The 20654-nt window shown below is 34.3% G+C and overlaps 1 protein-coding gene across 2 annotated transcripts in view; it reads right to left on the reverse strand.

The window, feature by feature from the left end:
- CNTN5 (contactin 5) overlaps positions 1-20654 on the reverse strand; it is a 1367783-nt gene that overhangs the window by 426329 nt on the left and 920800 nt on the right. For both annotated transcript variants that reach the window (XM_082409880.1, XM_082409881.1), the window contains one exon: positions 13226-13321. In XM_082409880.1, coding sequence (XP_082266006.1) covers positions 13226-13321 — 96 coding nt within the window. The remainder of the gene's footprint in view (positions 1-13225; positions 13322-20654) is intronic.

The following is a 20654-nucleotide window of genomic DNA, read 5'->3' on the forward strand; positions in this document are numbered from 1 at the left end:
ATAGTATGAGTGTGTTTCATGTTTGGTAATTGCAATCATTGTTGTTTTTGTTGTGGTCATCCATGTACAATGCTTGGTGTCAGTCTATTTATCTCTTGTAAAAATAAAATACAGTGTGTGTGTGTGAAAAAAAAAAAAAAAAGAAAAAAAAGAAAACAATCCCCAAACTAGTGGCTGAAAACAATAAACATTTATTAGATCATGATCCAGTGGGTAGGAAATATGATCTTGGCTCAACTGGGCATTCTTCTGCTGCTCTTGCTAGGTTCACTCATGCAGTTCCAGTCTGCTGGTAGATAAGCTGGCATTTGACTGGGGAATTGGAGCAACTCGGCCACTAGTATCCAACATCTAACATGCCACTGTGAACTTCATATCACAGCTGTGTTCCAAAAGCAATGAAAAAGGGCATGCACTAGTGGCTGTGTTCCAGAAGCAACAAGTAAAGGCATGCATCGATGAGCAAGCATGTACTAAGTCTATGCTTGTGTTGCATTCACATACATCTCATTAGCCACAGCAAGTCACATGATCAAGACTGAAATCCAAGGAAGAGTTAGAACCCACTTCTTGATAGAAGGGTGACAAAGTCACATTACAAAGGGCTGAATCATAAAACAGTTGAACAATAGGGGTTTGAACTACATGGTTCCACTTATACATAGATACTTTTCACCTCTCCTGTTCAATGGTCAATTGTAAATCATAGTCTATTAAACGTCCTTTGCCCCTAAAAAAAAAAAAAAAAAAAAAAAAAATTAAATGCAACCTACTGAATGGGGGAAAATATTTGCAAATCATATATCTGATAAGGGGTTAATACCTAAAATACATAAAGAGCTCATAAAACTCAATAGCAAAATAAAAATCTGATTAAAAAATGGGCAGAGGATCTGAATATTTTATTTCCAAGAAGTCATACAGATGGACAAAAGGTACATGAAAAGCTGTTCAAAATCACTAATCATCATGGAAATATAAATCAAAACTGCAGTGAGATGTCTCTTCACACCTGTGAGAATGGCTATTATCAAAAGACAAGAAATAACGTTGGCAAGATGTAGATAAAAGGAAACCCTTGTGTATTTTTGATAGGAACGTAAATTGGTGCAGCCACTATAAAAAAACAGTATGGAGGTGCCTCAAAAAATGTAAAAATAGATCTACCACATGATCTAGCAATTCCACTCCTGGGTATTTATCTGAACAAAATGAAAACACTAATTCAAAAAGATATATGCACCTCCATGTTCATTGCAGCATTATTTACAATAGGTAAGACATAGAAACAGCCTAAGTGTCCATTGATGGATAAATCGATAAAGAAAGTATGGTACATATACACAAAGGAATATTACTCAGCCATAAAAAGACTGAATCTTGCCATTTGCAACAACATGGTAGGACCTTGAGGGCATTATGCTAAGTGAAATAAGTCAGACAGAAAGAAAATAAATACCATATGATCTCACTTACATGTGGAATGTAAAAACAAACAAACAAACAAAAGCAAGCTCATGGATATAGAGAACAGATTAGTGGTAGGCTGAGGTGGGGGGGGTGGTGAAATGGGAGAAGGTGGTCAAAAGGTACAAATTTCTAGTAATAAAATGAAGTCATGGGGATGTAATGTACAACCTGATAACTATAGTTATTAACACTGTGTTGCATATTTGAAAGTAGCTAGGAGAGTGGATCTTGAAAGTTCTCATCACAAGAAAAAAATTTGTAACTATATATGGTGACAGATGTTAATTGGACTATTGTGATGATCATTTTGCAATATATAGATATATCAAATCATTATATTGTACACTTGAAGCTAATATAGTGTTATTTGTCAATTATACCTCAATAAAAAAAAAGAGACAGAGGTTCTTTAAAGATAGCAATGATACCTGCTGACATTTTGCTTCATTGACAGAGTTCATTTTTCCATTCATTGATTCCTCTCCCATTTCAAACCCTCAGATTCACATTTCCAAATGCCACTCATCTTCCAGTTACCTTGTTGTCAGTTTGATGTCAATAAATCCCTGCAAACTGGTACTTAATGTTAGCAGATAACGATTTGAGGTGTTATCTCTTTCACAAGCATTTTCATTCTAAAGAGGATGTTTGAGGACAGATCCACAGGACAAAATTGAATTTAACACTTACTATCATCCAAGCATTGGGCTAATTGCTTTACATAAACTATCTCTTAATTCTCACAGTGATCCTGTGACCGTAGTTTTTATTACCCCTCTTTACAGTTAAGATAAGGCTTACTTTACCAAAGTCAATAGTAAGTGTCAGAGCCAGGTTGGGAATCCCTGGCTGTCTGAGTTTAAATCCTAGGTGAAATATTCTGTTATAGTATAGTTATTTGGAAGCAGAGACTACCTAGTAATTCCTTTATCACACTAGACGGCCACCTGGTTGCATTCTCTGGATTTGTTAACTTACACATCGTCCAGTTCCACAGTGGATTTGAGGCTGGTGACCTTGTCTACTCGTCTTTTAAGTTGAGATCAAAATATTTTCTATCTAAAGAAAATAAAAACAAAAATTCTTTTTTTTCTTTAATACTAAATGTCTCTGCTGGAGTTTTACAGCTCAGACTTAAGTACTAAAGGCCTCTTTTGTTCTATCCTAATTAAAACTTCACAGAGGAGTCACAGGGCTAGAGGAAATGCAGGGTTGCTTAGACTTAGCATCTGGAATAGGACCAGGGCCCTTAGTCATTCAGCATCCTTTGCTGTTTGAGTACTTTTCTGAAATGAATAACTTATTTATTAGAGAGTGTACAAAGAGAGTGTTTAAGGGACGATGAAGTACATTACGCTCTTGTGTTTGCTGTGTGCCAGGTCATAAGCTTTGCTATAGTTCATTAATTATAAATTCACCTATATTCTATGATGATTCAAAACACACATACAGATAGACATAAAATATTAGTCTGTAAATCTTCATGTAATGCCTCTAATCCAGTTTCCTTGGCACTTCCTGTATAACCAATTATTATATTTTATTCTCCTTCACTTTAAGACTCAAGATACATTCAGCACTAGTATTCCCCATGAGTGTCATGGAGTCACCACAATTCTGTGATTGAAGGAGGGACAGTAGAGGGATGGGTAGGTTTGGAGAGCATGTTTGGGGGAACTGGACCTGTGTCTATGGTTTTGAATTTGTAGGGAGCCAGATATATCAAACCGAGCATTTATTTTGCCTGGGACTCAATCACACATAATTTTACAAGATTACCAAGGCAAAATGATACTAGGCTAGTACAATTGAGAATAAGCTAAGGGTCTAGGCAGTAGAATAAGGAAAATGATAAAATGTTTTGGCAAATAAATTTCTTAATTATTATGCTTTTTATCTAGATGCAGGTGGCTTTATATACTGTGGTGTTTCTCTTATTTTAAGTCAAGTTTGTTGGGACTGGGCTTGCATCTTTTAAGCTCTTCTTACACCTGTCTCAGGACTTATTAGAGACCTTTGCAAGTAATAGAGATGCCAAATAATGATTCTGGTTCTCTTCTCTTGAGGATATAAGCTCTTCTCTTTTTCAACCATTGAGCCTCTGGTGTTCCTGGGCATATAGAAGGTACATTAAACTTTGAGTATTCTAGATCTTATATGTTTGAAAACTACAGCAATGCAGACTTTAAATAGTCAATGAATCTTTTGCATCTAAGCAGTTAACTTAATCCTTACGAACATTTGGAGGTAAAAAGTGTGAACTGTAGATATTTTTAATTTCAAGTTGACCTGTTTAAATTGTGCCACATAAAAGCACAAATTCTGTCAGTAATTCACAGCTATTTAAACTGGTTGGTATCATAGAAACAGAACAACTATTTTTTTTGTTTGTTTTATTAGTTTTTTCCCCATATTGTTTACTATAGCAAGAGAAATCATGCTGTTCACACTGTAAACAATCTCCCTGAGAGATCCCAACCAATCTCATAATCAATCCTGAGACAACTATGCTGATTATGCCTAAAATTATAGTCTCCTGCCCAGACCCCTTTCCTAGATTTCAGACTTATATATGAAGCTTTCTGTAATATCTATATGTACCTAACGCTTCATATATCCATGACTCAGTTAAACGTATTCTATTCTAAAACAATTTTATATCTTAGCCATACACTTGCATTCAGATTCTGTTTGACTAGTGAATGAATGAGTGAATCAATTAATCAGCAAAAACAATCATATATAAAGTGATCAAAATAATTTTAAATAGGCATATTAACATTTTACACATAATTTCTAAAATAACAAAAATAAAATTGTAATTTTGAAATGAGTAGAAGGAAATATGCATTTAAAAACCTTCCATTAATTAAAAAAAAAAAGCCCATGAAAATGAAATGAGGGCAAATAAATCATAGAAAATCAGGGTAACTAGTATAAAATAAGATAGTAGAAATAAATATAAATAGGCTAAATTCATTAGTTAAAAGATAGTGACCCATCTCCTAGAGTAAAGAAAATAAAAACAAAAATAAACAAATGGGACCAAATTAAACTTAAAAGCTTTTGCACAGCAAAGAAAACCATAAACAAGACAAAAAGACAACCCTCAGAATGGGAGAAAATATTTGCAAACGAAGCAATTGACAAGGGATTAACCTCCAAAACATAAGAATAGCTCATGCAGCTCAATATTTAAAAAAATCAAATAAACAACCCAATCTAAAAAGGGTCAGAAGACCTAAATAGACATTTCTCCAAAGAAGACATACAGATGGCCAAGAAGCACATGAAAAGATGCTCAACATCACTAATTATTAGAGAAATGCAAATAAAAACTACAATGAAGTATCAAGTCACACCAGTTAGAATGGCCATCATCAAAAAATCTACAAACAATAAATGCTAGAGAGGGTGTGGAGAAGAGGGAACCCTCCTACACTGTTGGTGGGAATGTAAATTGGTAGAGCCACTACAGAAAACAGTATGGAGTTTCCTTAAAAAAACTAAAAATAGAGCTACCATTTGATTAGATTCAGCAATCCCACTCCTGGGCATATATCTGGAGAAAACCATAAATCAAAAAGACACATGTACCCCAATGTTCATTGTAGCACTATTTACAATAGCCAGGTCTTGGAAACAACCTAAATGTCCACTGACAGATGAATGGATAAAGAAGATGTAGTACATATACACAATGGAATATTACTCAGCCATAAAAAAAAGTGAAATTGGGTCATTTGTAGAGATGTGGATGGATCTAGAGTCTGACATACAGAGTGAAGTAAGTCAGAAAGAGAAAAACAATATCGTATATTAATGCATATATGTGAAATCTAGAAAAATGGTACAAAGGAACTTATTTGCATGGCAGGAATTGAGACACAAACGTAGAGAACGGATGTGTGGACATGGTGGGGTAGGGGGATGGGATGAATTGAGAGATTGGGATTGACATATATACATTACCATGTGTAAAACAGATAGCTAGTGGGAACCTGCTGTATGGCACAAGGGGCTCAGCTCTGTGCTCTGTGGTGGGACGAGGGAAGCAGGGGGAGGGAGGTCCAAGAGGGAGGGGATATATGTATACTTATAGCTGATTCACTTCATTGTACAGCAGAAACTAACACAACATTTTAAAGCAACTATACCCCAATTAAAAAAAAACAAAGAGAGTAGGCACTCAGTAAGCATTCACTGAATGAAAGGCTAAGTACAATATTTGATATAATAAAATAAGCATTTTTTGAAAGGCTGATAATTCCATTGTTTAAAAAAAACTCTTGTTTGTGTTCATGGTATAAAAGTTTTAGTATAGCTTTATCCAAAATATACATTATATGGTATAAAATATACCAAAGACTGAAATCCTGGTTCCATGATTTATTAAAGATGAGAGCTTAAGGGTTTCACTTAATCTTTCTAAAGGTTAGATTCCTCATCAAAACAACAGGGATGATAAATGATTGCTAACTCTCAGATATTTTGCAAAGATTACATGGTATAGTAAATGTGAAAATGTGATTGTTATATTGTAAAATGCTATATTCATATATATTTTTAACTACAACCTAATACTTTGTACAAGAATTTTAAGTTCCACTTTGATGTAAACTTCTGAGATAATGCTTATGGACAAAATAGGATAAAAAAATATTTAAAGTAAAATAGTAATTACTGATTTTTTATTTAAAAGTATCTATGGTGATAACCTCTAAACCTTAAAGTATTTCTGTATTTGGTTATAGGTTTTATGAGGCTTATTTTTACATTTTCACAGACCTTTGTTTTTTATAGTATAACCCTGAATTTCAAAATTTCTAAACTGACAGAGGTGATTTTTTGGCAACCAGAATCATTTTCAGCAGATGTGCTTAACAGTCTAGAAAGATATATCTATTTCCTGGTAGATGAATAACTACTTCAGTATCCACTCAAGATGTTTTTATTCACAGATGTTACTGACAGGAATTAATATTGCTCTCTTGGGAAGTAAACAGGGAAATTTAGCAAATGAGTCAATCCTAGCTTTTGCTTTTATTCACAGGAAAAAAAATGTGCATTGTACATCCATTTGAGATAATGAGTAAATGGATTTTGGGGTTATTTCTGAATATTATGTAATCTTCTCTGATGTATAAACTATTTACAGTTTCATATAGTTGCTACTAAATCTTAGTAGCTGTTATACTTTGAAATAATATTTGAATATGATATTATGTGACCCAAATATCTGTCATAAATGTGAGTTGGTAATGATAAGCTAATAACAGGAGGCTAATAGAAACTGTCTAAAGCCCTATAAAACTCTTGTTAGAATCAGCACATTTATTCAGTTATTGAACATGCATTTAATGAATACTTACTAAATGTCAGGTAGTGCACTAAGTATTAGAGATATAAATATGAGGTAGAAAGTTTCATTCTCTTAAGGAACATATAATCTACCAGAGGAGATAAAAATATTAGGAAACTTTTACTTCCAACATTTTACTTCACTTAATAAAGCTCTGATATAATAAACCAATTATGATTTGAAAGAAGGAAGTAAAATAAGAGTGGGGAACAAAATAGAATCAAGCATCAGTTAACCAGGTATGCTGTGATGATCTACATGGCTATTTGGACTTGACAGAAATTTGGGTCTCAGATTCTAGTACATCTCAGGTTATTTACTCGTTTCATAGTGCACAGTCTCATCCCACCAAAACAAAGGCAATTGTCGAGGCTGTTGCTAACTGGCGCCAGACCAGGGATGCAATCACAAGGACTCTCTCACTGAGTAGCCCTGGCTTATTCTTTCTACACTCACCCTGCCTCTTCAGCAAGAATTTTTGACTTGACTTCCCCAAGACATTTTCAAAGTTCTCCTTTTAATTGATCAAGCAAAGCATTAAGATTAATTCAGTATTTCACAGTGTGATTGCGATCTCAACTAATAAATCCAATCATTCAGGTTACAGTTTGTTCTTTTGACAAAAATATAAAATGTTCCATTTTATTCTTCCATACTGATGATGTGAATCATGTTTCATTTATCTATTCTACAATTCACAACATCATTAGAGAAAAAGATGAATGGTAAGAAAAGTTTTCTTACTATTGAATACATGGCTGATCTAATATTTACTTGTTCTTGTTTATGATTTCTTTCTCAAAGTTTCTGAGAGTTATGTATGGGTTAAAATCCTTGGCTAACTTATTTATGAATGTTATACATATATTTACTCAACAAATAATTTTTGAGCTCCTACTCTGTGCCAGGCACTGTTCTAGGCATGGAGTTCAACACTGAACAAAAACTATAAAAATACTGTCCTCATGGAATTTACATTCTAAATCAAGGAGACAGTGAATAAATGAGTAAGTAAAATTGTGCAGTATATGGAAAGTGATGAGCATTATGGAGAGAAAGAAAGCAGAGGAAGAGGAAAGGAATTGTGGAGGTGCATATCAAAAGAGGAAAATCAGGAAAATGTTTTACCAAGAATGTAAAATTTGAAGGAAGATATGAATGTGAGGGAGTGAGACATTCATATGCCAAGCATAAGAGGGATTAGGCACAGGGAATAGCAACTGCAAAGGCTTTGAGGCAGGACCATGTGTAGTTACTTGTGGAGCATCAGGGAGACCACGACTACTTGTGAAAAAATAGGAGGGAGAATAGTAGATAAGGTCAGAGATATTACATGGAGTCAAATGGTAAGGACTCTCTAACCCACTGTAAAGACTTTGGCTTTGACTCTGAAAAAAAATGGTGTATTAGACAGCTTGGGGTGCCATAACAAAATACCACAGACTGGGTGGCTTAAACAACAGAAATTTGTTTTCTCATGATGCTGGAGGCTAGAAGTCTGAGATCAGGGTGTCAGCATAGTTGGTTTCTGGTGAGAGCTTTCTTCCTGACTTGCACAAGACCATCATCTCACTATGTTGTCACAATGGAGAGAGAAAGAGTGAGGTCTCTAATATCTCTTCTTATAAGGGCACTAATCCCATTATGAGGACCCTACCCTCAGGGCCTTCTATACACCTAGTTACTTCCCAAAGGACCCATCTCCAAATACCATCACACTGCGAGTTGGGGCTTCATATGAATTTTGGGGTAACTCACTTCAGTCTTTAGCAGACAGGAAGTTTTTGGAGAGTTTTGGGCAGAGGGGTGACATGATACAAATTAGTTTTAAGGAATCACTCTTAGCTAGTATGTTGAGAATAGATTGAAAAAAGGTAAAGGCAAAATGAGGGAGCTTAGTTAAGAGGCTACTGCAAAAACCCAGGTAAGAAATGATGGTAGTTTATACTAGAGAACTATCAGTGGAGGGTATGAAAAATGGTCAGGTTTTGGATAAAATTTTAAGTAGGGCCAATAAAACTGATGGTTTCTATGTGATGTGTGAGAGAAAGTGAGAAGTTAAGAATGACTCTAATGCTGATGAATTGTAAGAAATGAAATTGACATTAATTGAGGTGGAAAAGACCTCAGATTTGGGGAAGATATAACCAGGAGTTAAGTTTTAGTCATGGTTAAGCTTGAGGTGCCTATTAGCCATCCAAATGGAAATTTTGAGTAGGCAGTTGAATACACAAGCCAGATTTCTGGTTGGAAACATATGTTTGGGAGACGTCAGTACTTAAAGATAATTGTGAGGTGAAATCTAAGGGAGTGAGGGTATATGAAGGAAAGAAGTTTAAAGCCAAACACTTACTTGGGGGATTGCAAGATTAAGAGTTTGAGAAAATGGGGCAAAGTCAGCATAGGGGATTACGAAGTAAGGTAAGGGGAAAACAAGAGTGTGTGGAATCTTGCAAGAAAGTATTTTATAAAGGAAAGAGTGACCAACATGAAGACTGAAAATAATCCAAATGCCATCAACTGAGGAATGGATAAACAGAATGGGGCATATCTACACAATGGAATACTGTTCAGCAATATAAAATAACAAACTACTGATAAATGCCACAATACGGATGAAATGTAAAGAAACATTAAGCCAAATAAAGGAAGCCAAACACACACACACACACACACACACACACACACACACACACACACACAGCTGCACATTGTATGATTCCAGTAAAATAAAATTTTTAGAAAACGTAAAACTATAGAGACAGAAAATAGATCAGTGATTGGGGACATGGGAAGACATGGCTTTGTGAAATAATGGAAGTTCTAAGACTGGATTGTGGTGATAGTGACACAACTGTATTAAATATATGAAAACTCATTGACCTGTACACTTAAAATAGGGGAATTTCCTGGGATATAAATTGGATCTCAATAAATCTGTTAAAAAGATAAAGAAAAAGACAGAGAAAGAGGGCAGACAGACAGAAAGAGACAGAGAGACCGCACTGGAGTTGAATTGGATAGTGCATGTACAGACAGAGCTTTTGAAGAGTTCGCTATGGAGAGGAGCAGAAAAACGAGGTAGTAGCTGAAAGAGGACAGGAGTCAGGAGACGTTTGCTTTGCTTTGTTTTGTCTTTAGATGGAGTAGGGGAGAGTATGGTTGCACCCTGTTGGGAATGACGCAGAAGAAAGTAAACAATCTCTGGCAAAAATGTAGAAGAGAGGAAAGAGAATTACTGAAGTGATTTCTTTAAGTAGATAAAAAAAGATGAACTTCAGTGCACAAGTTGAGGGATTGGCCTTAGAAGCACAGCAGTGCATCTATACTAAAAAAGAGAAGTTAGAGTGTGAATACACATGTTAATGAGTGTGTGATTTGGTGATGAAGGCTTGTGGAAGTTATCTTCTAATTGCTTTCCTTTTACAATGAAATGGTTATCAGCTGAAAGTGAGGATGGGAGAAAAATTGAATGATGGGAGACATTGAAAGTTTGACAAAATTACAGTGAAAGGACTAGGTTTGGTTTTTTTTCCCCTTAATTTCTGCTCAGCATAAGTGCACTTGAAAGTCATAGTTTGTATTTTAAATTTAGACTAGTCTGCATAACTCTATTTTTTTCTACAGTCATTAAGCTGAGTAGTTTCAGGCATGCAGTAGGCTGAAAAATGGATTTACATCGGGATCAGGGTTTTGCTGACTGTCAAGTCAGTGTGATGAAGCAAAGAGAGATGAAGAAAGCAAGGCTGTATGCAAGAAAATGATAATGATTGAAGGAGAAAAGTAAGGATCAAAGGAGGGGAAGAAGGGTGAAAAGGAGGTAGGATCAATGATTTGTAGATTTCAATGAGGTTAAAGGATTCCTGGAATCAGGGTACTATAAACAGTGTGCAGAAGATAGTTCATGTTAGTCAGAGAATAGATGCTTGCAAATGTGGCAATTATGAGATTGTAGCTATTGGTAATAACGAATAAGTGGCTGAGACTGGTTGTAAAACAAGACCATGGGAATGAAGAAAAGAGGTAAAATCTTCAGGAAATGAAGAAGAATGACAGCAACAAGAAAGTGTAGAGTTTGATGACTTGAAATTTTAAAAATTGAGGGGTCTTTTTTTGTAAGGAGGAAGAAAGGAGAATGGGCAATGAGGAGAAAGGAGGACATATGTTCCAATCTCACACTGAATGGCACATACAATTTGGTAGAATAAATAGCCATAACTTTAAAGAGCTGCAGTGGAAACCATGTCTTCAGGGATTTCAATTGGAGCCAGAATGTAAATGCCATGTTCAACAAAAAAGCTAAAGATATGCTATAGGATTTGGCTGATCAGAGGATAACTACCCATCTGGTAAGTGTGAAACATTGGTCTAGATGCTGAACTACTCCTGTTATTCTGTGTCATGCATGTGTCCCCCAAAACTTTGCTGTGCCAACACTGATGTTTGAGTAGGTCATTCGGCATAACACTTCAACATGAGTACCTGGTAGAATATAACCTTTCCTACAATTTTAAATTACGTAATCAGTCTAATATTCTTATGACATGTATACAATAGCAATCAGCTGGCTTTACTCTTGCCGACTTTATTCTTGTTGATCTCAATCAGATATCGCATTTTTATTTATTTAAGCAATTATTAGTACATATTCTTATCTTACGCTTATCATGTATGCAATTCACTATACAATTTTTTCCCATTAGAAATCTTCTGTATATAGTTTTCTCTGCCAATTGGATAATTTGTCTATGTGTAATCTTGCAGCTTTGCTTCTTATATTATCCTCTCTCATTTCATTTTTTAACACATGTTCCAACAGCCTTGCAATATAGATTGTACCTCAGAAAAATCTTACTTTTTCTCCACAGGGGTCCCTGCATATTGTTAAACCCTGAAAGCCTGGTGATGAACAGCTTCATCCTCTGTAGAGCCTGTTGCTTTCTCCTCCTCCTCCTCCTCCTTCTCCTCCTCCTTTCTCTCCTCCCCCTTCTCCATCTTCCCCTCCTTTTTTTTTTTATCATCTCTAACCCTTATTTATCTAATACTTCTCTTCAAACAAATCTAATGACCCAACATTAGACATAACATGTATTAATTCTATAGGATTCTCCTAAACCTACTAAAATCCATTTTAAAAAAGTTAAAACATATAGGTAAGACTAGATATGTCTTCTGTAAAGTTTAAAACTGCTCACAAAAGGATTGGAGTGACTGAATTGACATATAAGAATTAGGTTGGTACGACTCAGAAATTATTCCTCATAGTGATACCTCTGAGTTTCAAAGCAGAATGTTTTCAAAAATATTTTCCTGTTGAAACATAGTTTACTTTTCTTTCAATTAAAAAGAAAGTTAGGAGGGTAAGATAAAGATGAGAAATTTTAAGAAAACTGATTGAGGTCTTATCATAATTTATGATAAGAATTATCTATGGTAGAACAAAACTGAGCCCAAACACTACACTAATAATACAACCTAGAAACAAATATGGCTTTCACTCTAAACAAAGAAGAAAAATTGGTTGAGGTACCAGGATCCTGAATTCTGTTTCCAGTTGTTAACTCTAATATCTTCATAATTTCTCAGGTAGAAATAGATGTTTGATTCTCTCTCTCTCTCTCTCTAATTGATGCTGCCCTTTCTTAAATTGTATTATAGGAAAACTATACTGAGGTACAAAGAGGCACTCATCTCAAATTATAGGACTCAAACATAATGGGTATATTTTTCTGTGAGTTGGCAAAAGGTAAGATAATTAACCTGAGCACAGTTTATTATTCTGTTACTCCAAACCCCAAGAAGTACTTACCTATTACCATGACTTTTACAAACAAAAACTCAAGTAGCAAGAAAATTTGTAACTTTTACAAACAAAAACTCAAGTAACTTTTGTAACTTTACAAACAAAAACTCAAGTAGCAAGAAAATTTCATAGTTTTGTATGAATAAAAAAATTTCTTAGCAGTTTTTGTTCCAGTGTGACAAACTACGCCATAAACAACAGTTTCCAGCTTATCTTCTGAAACAAGATGCACAGTGGTATTTAGTTAACTCAACTCTGACATTCCAAATAATTTTGAATAGTTTTTACTCTCTCAGCTTATCACTTTCTTTGTGCTCCAAGCAGTATATTCCTCACTGGTGGCAGGCAGAGACATAACCAGGACAGTCAACACTTAGAAAGACAGTGAAACAATCTTATCAGAGGAGCTAAGTCTCCTGCCCAATGGCATTTAGACTACATGATCTTTAATTACTCATGTGGTACTCTGATACATGTCACGAAAACCATGCACATTTCACCTGAATGTTCCCCAGTCAATACCCTGTCTAAAAGAATGAGCATATAGTAAAAAGAGAGCAGCAGCAATATAGAATGGGATCCAACTGTACCTGGTGAATGAGGCGGAGGAGAGCACATCAGAACAACCCCCTGGCCTTCCCTCACAGAGACTGCACTTCTTGTCCGGCCACTAAAATTTCCCAGATCTGTCAACATAACACAGCATTTAGATGCAAGGCAAAAAGGAGCTTAAAGAATTACTACTTTTGTAACTTGTACATACTTTTCTATCATTATCCAGTGAAGGTTTCTTTTTGTTTGTCAAGCAGTGATAGGAAGGCTTTGACAATAAATCTCTACCATCCAATTTTAAATACCATGATTTTCAGATTATATGTACACTCCTAATTTCTGTGTATAGTGCATACAAGTTGCCAGTGTAGGAATAAATTAAACAATACCTTTATAACACATTAAGTAGTTATTTTACATCTTTATAATACTTTCTGCATATTAATTTTTCTACCACCAACTGAACCCATTGATACACAGTAAGAACAGAAATGGAAGTGGTTGGAGTGCCTGGTGTCCAACCTGCTGCTTCATTACCTGTCGTGCTAGGAACGGTGTGTAAAACCAAGCATGAATTTGCCAAATTAGAAAGACTTGTGCGCTCAAGCAAAATATAGTGAAGATATAAGGTGTTCTTTTCTATAAATGTGAGTTAAAAAAATCATGTTACTTTTATTTTATGGAAGCCTGGAATAGTGTGTACAAATTGATTATACTCATCCATTTTGATTACTCTAGAAGTATTATAGTTATCGAAACACTCGTATGTATGAAGGATTGGGGTTCAATTGTCTTCCCTTAAATTATGTTGCATTCGCACAATTTAAAATATTTCCCTAAAAATAAAGTGGCCTTAAAAAAAGAATGATAAGCATTATTTATATTTCTTTTATCATTTATTAATCTATTCATAACTCAATACATATGTACCTTTCCTTTTTCTTGGGCTAGGCTGATCAAAGAAATGATTTTTAGTTTCTTGGAAATGGTAGGAGTTCAATATTTTTATAAATAAACATTGTCCCAGAATTCCCAGTTTGTAAAACCATGTTCTCCTGGTGAGAAATGCTTCTTGAAAATGTTCTGCCTTTCCTGTCATTATTTACCAACCATAAAAGAGATTTTTTCAAACTTTTCATCATTTCATGCTAAAATAGTATGTTTCATAGTAATACAATGTAGATCTTAAAATTTAATGTCTGTTAAAACAACGAATGATGAAAGTAAGCAGTGAAGAAAATATACTGAACGGATATGAAAGAGATAAATCATTAACTTTAATATTATAAGAAGGATCGTATAACTTACTTTTTTTGAGATATGGATTACAATTTACTTATTTGTTGAATTTACGATCAAACCTTTTAAAACACATTCAAAATCATTAAGGACTAATAAACAGTAAGGGCATAATGAATAAAAAGAGAGGAATTCATTATTGAAGAAAGTGTTTAGGATTTTACCCACAATTCTGCATTTCACTGTAGTTAAGTGTATAATAGTTAATATAAATAATAGATAAAGTGGCAATACAAAAGAGAATAATTCTACTTTTACTTTTTTTGGTGGCTTGAAAAACATACACACTAACTTCTAATAAAAGTCAAGTTCATTCGTTTTCAAATTTATATGATTCATGGCTTTAAACTAATGTGCATTGACCTTTAGAGATAGAAGCTGCCTTTTTTATTTTTCCAACAAATGACCTCAGTCTGATAACAAAGAATGGCAAGGGGCTTCCCTGGTGGCGCAGTGGTTGAAAGTCCTCCTGCCGATGCAGGGGACACGGGTTCGAGCCCTGGTCTGGGAAGATCCCACATGCCGCGGAGCAACTAGGCCCGTGAGCCACAATTACTGAGCCTGCGCGTCTGGAGCCTGTGCTCCACAACAAGAGAGGCCGCGACAGTGAGAGGCCCGCGCACCGCGATGAAGAGTGGCCCCCGCTTGCCACAACTAGAGAAAGCCCTCGCACAGAAACGAAGACCCAACACAGCCAAAAATAAAAATAAAAAAAAGAATAAAAAAAAAGAATGGCAAGGTTTCCCATTTGACTTCCTTTGACTACTCTTAGAAACACAGCACAGTGAGGCAGTGGTTGCAGTGGGGCTGTTATATCTCTTTAGAGATTATATGGTTTTATTGTCCTCTTTTCATCTTCATTGAATTTATAAATTCTGAAAGGCTATTTGGATATCAATTTATTTTAACTGAGTTTCTTAAATGTTTTCTGAAAAGTGTATATGTAGCTTTACTACAAGTTTATATTGTGCTTATTATGACATTTCAAATCAACCTATCGTAGTTAAAAATTATTTTAATAGCAAACAGTCCTAAATGAAGGCCTATTTCTGATAAATTGAAGTACAGGCATGGTCTAGAAATTAGACACAAAAAAAGAAAAGAAGATTATACAATAATTATGACCTGAGTTGTGTTTTGAGATCACAATGACCCAAAAGATAACACTCAGCTCTAATTGCTTTATTTTGTATCATCAGTTAATACAGGTACAATTAACATTTTCTCATGGAATTTTCTCTGTGTCATTATTTCCTAGGAGCTATAGTACCAGCAGTACAAAGGTAAATGGATTTTTTTCAACTGTGAATAGATTTTTTTTTTTCATAAAAACATATAGAGAAATACTAAAAAGAAGCCTGCACTTTGAAGGAGAGTGTGTTTTCCTCATTTAAATCCTTCCTCTTAGGAAAAAGAAAAAGGGTAAAACTCTATTATTTATAATGTAAAAGTGGTCCTTGTGTCAGGTAAGATTCTGGTTGATCTGAGACTAGACTGATGTGAAAAAATTCTTGGTTGGAGTGGGGATGGCAACTAGAGAGAATAGTCTGAGTAAAAATACAGCCAGTTATTTTGATCTCACTGTGAACAGAAAGCAGTTGGTTTCTTTGGAGGTACTCATCATAGAACTTAGTTTGAGTGCTTATCACATTATTTTAATAAACATTCTATTATATCTAGGAGAGAAATGAAAATAAAAAGAACAAGAGATTTTATGGATGTGACTTTGATTATTTTTTGTCACCTACAGAAGGGAAAAAATACCTGTTCCTATGTCCTATTTTTGATCTTTAAGGGAAAAAAATGAGTAAAAATAAAAATCTTAATACAAGGACTCTAAAATTCAGTTTCAAAGTATAAACTGAAGTAAACTTCTTTCTGGACTTAGTATAAAACACATGGACAAACAGACAATAATCTGGAGGAGAAAGTTTGTGATCAAGAATCACAGGGCCTCAGGCCTTGTCTTTTCTCTGACCCTTTTTCCAAGTTCAGAAACTCATGCAGAGTTTGAGAGTGTAGCTTTAACTAGAACTGTGGCTTACAGAATTATTACACCTATTCATCCTAGGTAAACCACACAAAGAAAAAGAGGTATACAATTAATGATGTGACTGAGAGCCTCACATGACAGAATATAGAGCTGGAATGTGTGATTGGAAGCATATTGACCATACATAAGACAAATCATTTCCTTTATTCATTTAACAAATATTTTTTTCAATGCAAACTATACACCAAATACTATGCTAGGTACTGATGATACAGAAAAGCTGTAAAGGAAGGATGTAGATAAATGAACTAATCATACTTACTTGGGCCAACTGTCCATAGACACAGCTCAGATGAGTCTATGCCACCAAATAAATGCATGATCCCAAACCATCACTGCTTCAGTTTCTCACAGCCATACTTATGGGTAACTAGTACATACCATGTGCATGTACCATATAGCACTTCATGCCATTCCCCTAAATGTATATTGCAAACATATGCACACCAACACATACACATACATACACTGCACATACACTTTGGATTCTTTCCTTCCTTCCTTACTTCCTCAAACCTTCTTGCCTACCTGACTGCTTTTCTTATTTCCATCTTTTCTTTTCTTTCTTTCATTATTCCACAAAGGGTTTGGGGTAGCTTAGATATATATGTATATAATACAAAATATAAAATGGGTAGTTGACAAATTCCAGGTGAAGGTAAAATTGGTATGACAAAAATCCTGTAGCATAACATGAGGACTTAAGAAAATATGTCATAGATTTCTTTTGTAAATTATTGGAAGTTGGCCATAAAATTTGACTCATAAACTTAAGAGGGTTAAAACAAACATGGATATGTCCCCAGTCTTAGAATTCATGATTATTTTAAGATCAAAACTTTCTAGTAACTCAGGAGAAGTACAGTGTTGCTGGATATTAAGGTCCAAGAGGGATTTCTTCTGCAAGACTTCATAAAGATCACAGTGGGTGGTATAGTAGGCTGAGCAGGTTTTCAAGTCAATTAGAAAGGTTCTTCACCCACTCAAACACTTTAAGTATGTGTAGTGTGAGCTACACACACACACACACACACACACACACACACGTAAAAATATTTCAGAAACTATTCCCTAGAATGGTGAATTATTTTAAAGTGTTGGAGACTGACAGGGGTTTTGGATACTAATTTTACGATTATGTATGCTAAATATAAGAGATTGTTTAGTTATTGGGGAGAAGTGAGGGAAAATGGTCAAGGCAAGAAGATAAATCTTATATAATTAGGAATGAAGTGCTGAGGTTCATTTTCCTTCTGGTTTTTAATTTCCTAGTCTTAGATCTGTTCTGAATAAATGGCAGTCCTTGGCTTATGGGAGTCATGCATTTGGAAGAAGGAATGGAAATGGGGTGATCATTTTGCATTGCATTTGGTTATACATTTACCCTATTGGTGGGGCCATAAGTTTTAGACTGTCAACGCTCCAGGCATTCTCAATCAATTCTCTAATGTTAAAAGTGTTATGACTATAGAGATAATTCATTATGACTTCAAAAATTCTTAAAGTTGAGTCTGAATTTTTACAAAAAGTGAAACCGTTGAAAAAGGCAAAACACTTTAGACCAGGTGTCAGACACGAGCTTTATTAAATATTACTAACTTTTGGGTATCAGATTCATATGTAATATTGTTAAGTTTGAGGAACTAAGATGAGTGATATATCTGAGGGGACTCATGGATTTAACTTCTACGATTTTTATAAAAATGACTGATAGACTGCATATTGAAGTCTTTCATCAGTTTTGTTCTTGTTCCTGTTATTATCATCAAGATAATTCAGATTATTGTCAGATTTTTTGTGTATCCAATGTAAATATCCTGTAATAAAAATTGGTCAGACCTCATTCAGAAACTATCTTTGACATTGTAAAATGTTAAAAATATAAGGGCAAATAAAAGAATGGATGGATAATAATTACACTAGCTACTAGCATACTACTGTATGCCAAGTTTCCTGGAAATGAAATAGTAATTTCTCTGTTTTAAAGACTACTAAGTGTATGTGAAAAGCAAATAAAAACTTGACTTTGGTCATACAGTTAATAAGTAGTGAATTGGCAAATCAAACTCAATGTGGTTGTTTTAAAAAAATGTATTAGGAAAAAAGCAATTCAATATTTGGAAGTTAAAACCAACCAATAGTTGGTTTTAGGAATTTAAAAATAATCTTCATAAGCAACTCTTATTAAAAATCATTTTCTGACAGATAAAGATATAGAGATGAGAAAATTAGTGAAAAATGGAAAAAATAATTCATACATTTATTTTGAGAGATAATTAAATTAGCATTTTAATACATAGCTATTTGTTTGCATGAAGTCTTTCATAAGATATGAAAGAGTATCATAAGATACTCTACAACAAGCAAGATTCTTAATAATAATAGTTTAAAATTAAACTAAAATAAAAATTTAAATTTACAATAAAAATTTGATTATTGAATGGTACCTTGACCAAAAGCCATAGAAACATGAAGCTTTGTGGGTTTTTATTGGCAAGTGTGAGTTCATGAGCTGTGATCACTTTGTAAGCAGATTGGGCAGGGCTTATTATCCCCAGTTATTGATGAGGACACTGTCATTCATTAAGGTTAAGTAATAAGAATAAAAACTCACAGCCAATAAGGATTTGGGCATCCAAGATGACAAATTCATTTTGGGAACTAGCATGTTTTTAATCTAGAGTTGCTCTGATACTCTTAATTTAGAATATTTTGATCAATGTGATTTTTTAAAACATTTTCCTATTATATCACATGAAGTAATTCTTTAATATATTTGTTATAAGTCATCTGTAAATGGGACAGCATATCACCTTTTGAAAATGTTTATTATTTAATAAAATTAGTCTTTTGAGAATATCAATGGAGCTAATTAGAGGTATCTCAAGAAATACAGTCCCATCTATTACATGGAGATAAGAATTGAATTAAGATACAGCTGGAGACATGGTGAGGCAAATCTACAAGAGACCTGTAGATTTTATAATAATGAAATTTTCCTCATTCCCATTCTTTCTTTGGTTATATATAACAGGTCAGTAATCTCTTGCTATGGATTACAATTTTCACTTTACATATTATCACACCCAAATCATCCAGCCAAAGGGTTCACTGGTTAAGAGGAAACCAAAGCACACCTGTGTATGTGTGCTTTGAAAGAGATGATTTTAACTACATTATAAGTGAAATAGTAAATTGCAAATGCTTTTGTAAAGATATAAATTATCCAAAGAATGTGATAAAAATGTTTTTGATTTTAGGTCCTTTCTTTGGTATCTTGATGTATGTTATAAAAAGCTACTTCAACTGTGAATAATATATATGGTGAAATAATCTCAAATGTTAAAGTTGTATATAAATTTGTTTAACTAATGTGATGATAGTCTGTGAACCCTGGCAGAGGGTTTTGTACATTTGACTTAACTTTCTCCACTCCGGGTAAACAATTACATAAATAATCCTTATTTGCTTGCTTCAAAGTTTACAATTTTTCCAAACTCAAATTAATCTTAATTCATTCTCTGGAAATTATAAGGCTAAGCATTAGAAACTTATATATACAATGGAAGTAATAGAGCATGTATAGGGATTTTGAGTATTATAGACTAATAGAGATGAGACCTGTGTGTCACTTAGTAAAACCAGCAAGTCATTTAGTACATACATTGATTCCTAAAACTATTAGATCTTTTTATTGTCTCTCAAAATTTTCAGCCCGACTATCCTCTTCAGCTATTTTGCATTTTATAATATTTAAATAGATAATCACTTCCTCATCTACAACCATGACTCCTTACCCCTTTCTCCTTCCATTTTATTCAAGTACAACTTCAACTTTGGTTAAATTGAACTGTCTTCCTATTCTGCTGTGGGCAAGGGAATGTGAGTGGAAAAAACATCAACAATGATGACTAGTCTTGCTCTAAATTTATAATCATTAATCTCAGACAAGCCCTTTGTTCTGCCTGGTAATTCCAGTACATTTATGGAGTCCATTTTCTCTTAATCCTTTAGACAATATGTTTACAATTACTCTCTTTCAAAACAACCTCCTGCCCCTTCCCCCACTTCTCCCCTTATAATTCCTGAAGAAAATAGAAGTAATCTAAAAACTG

This window comes from Balaenoptera physalus, assembly GCF_965194825.1.
Source record: "Balaenoptera physalus genome assembly, chromosome: 10".
Classification (NCBI taxonomy): Eukaryota; Metazoa; Chordata; class Mammalia; order Artiodactyla; family Balaenopteridae; genus Balaenoptera; species Balaenoptera physalus.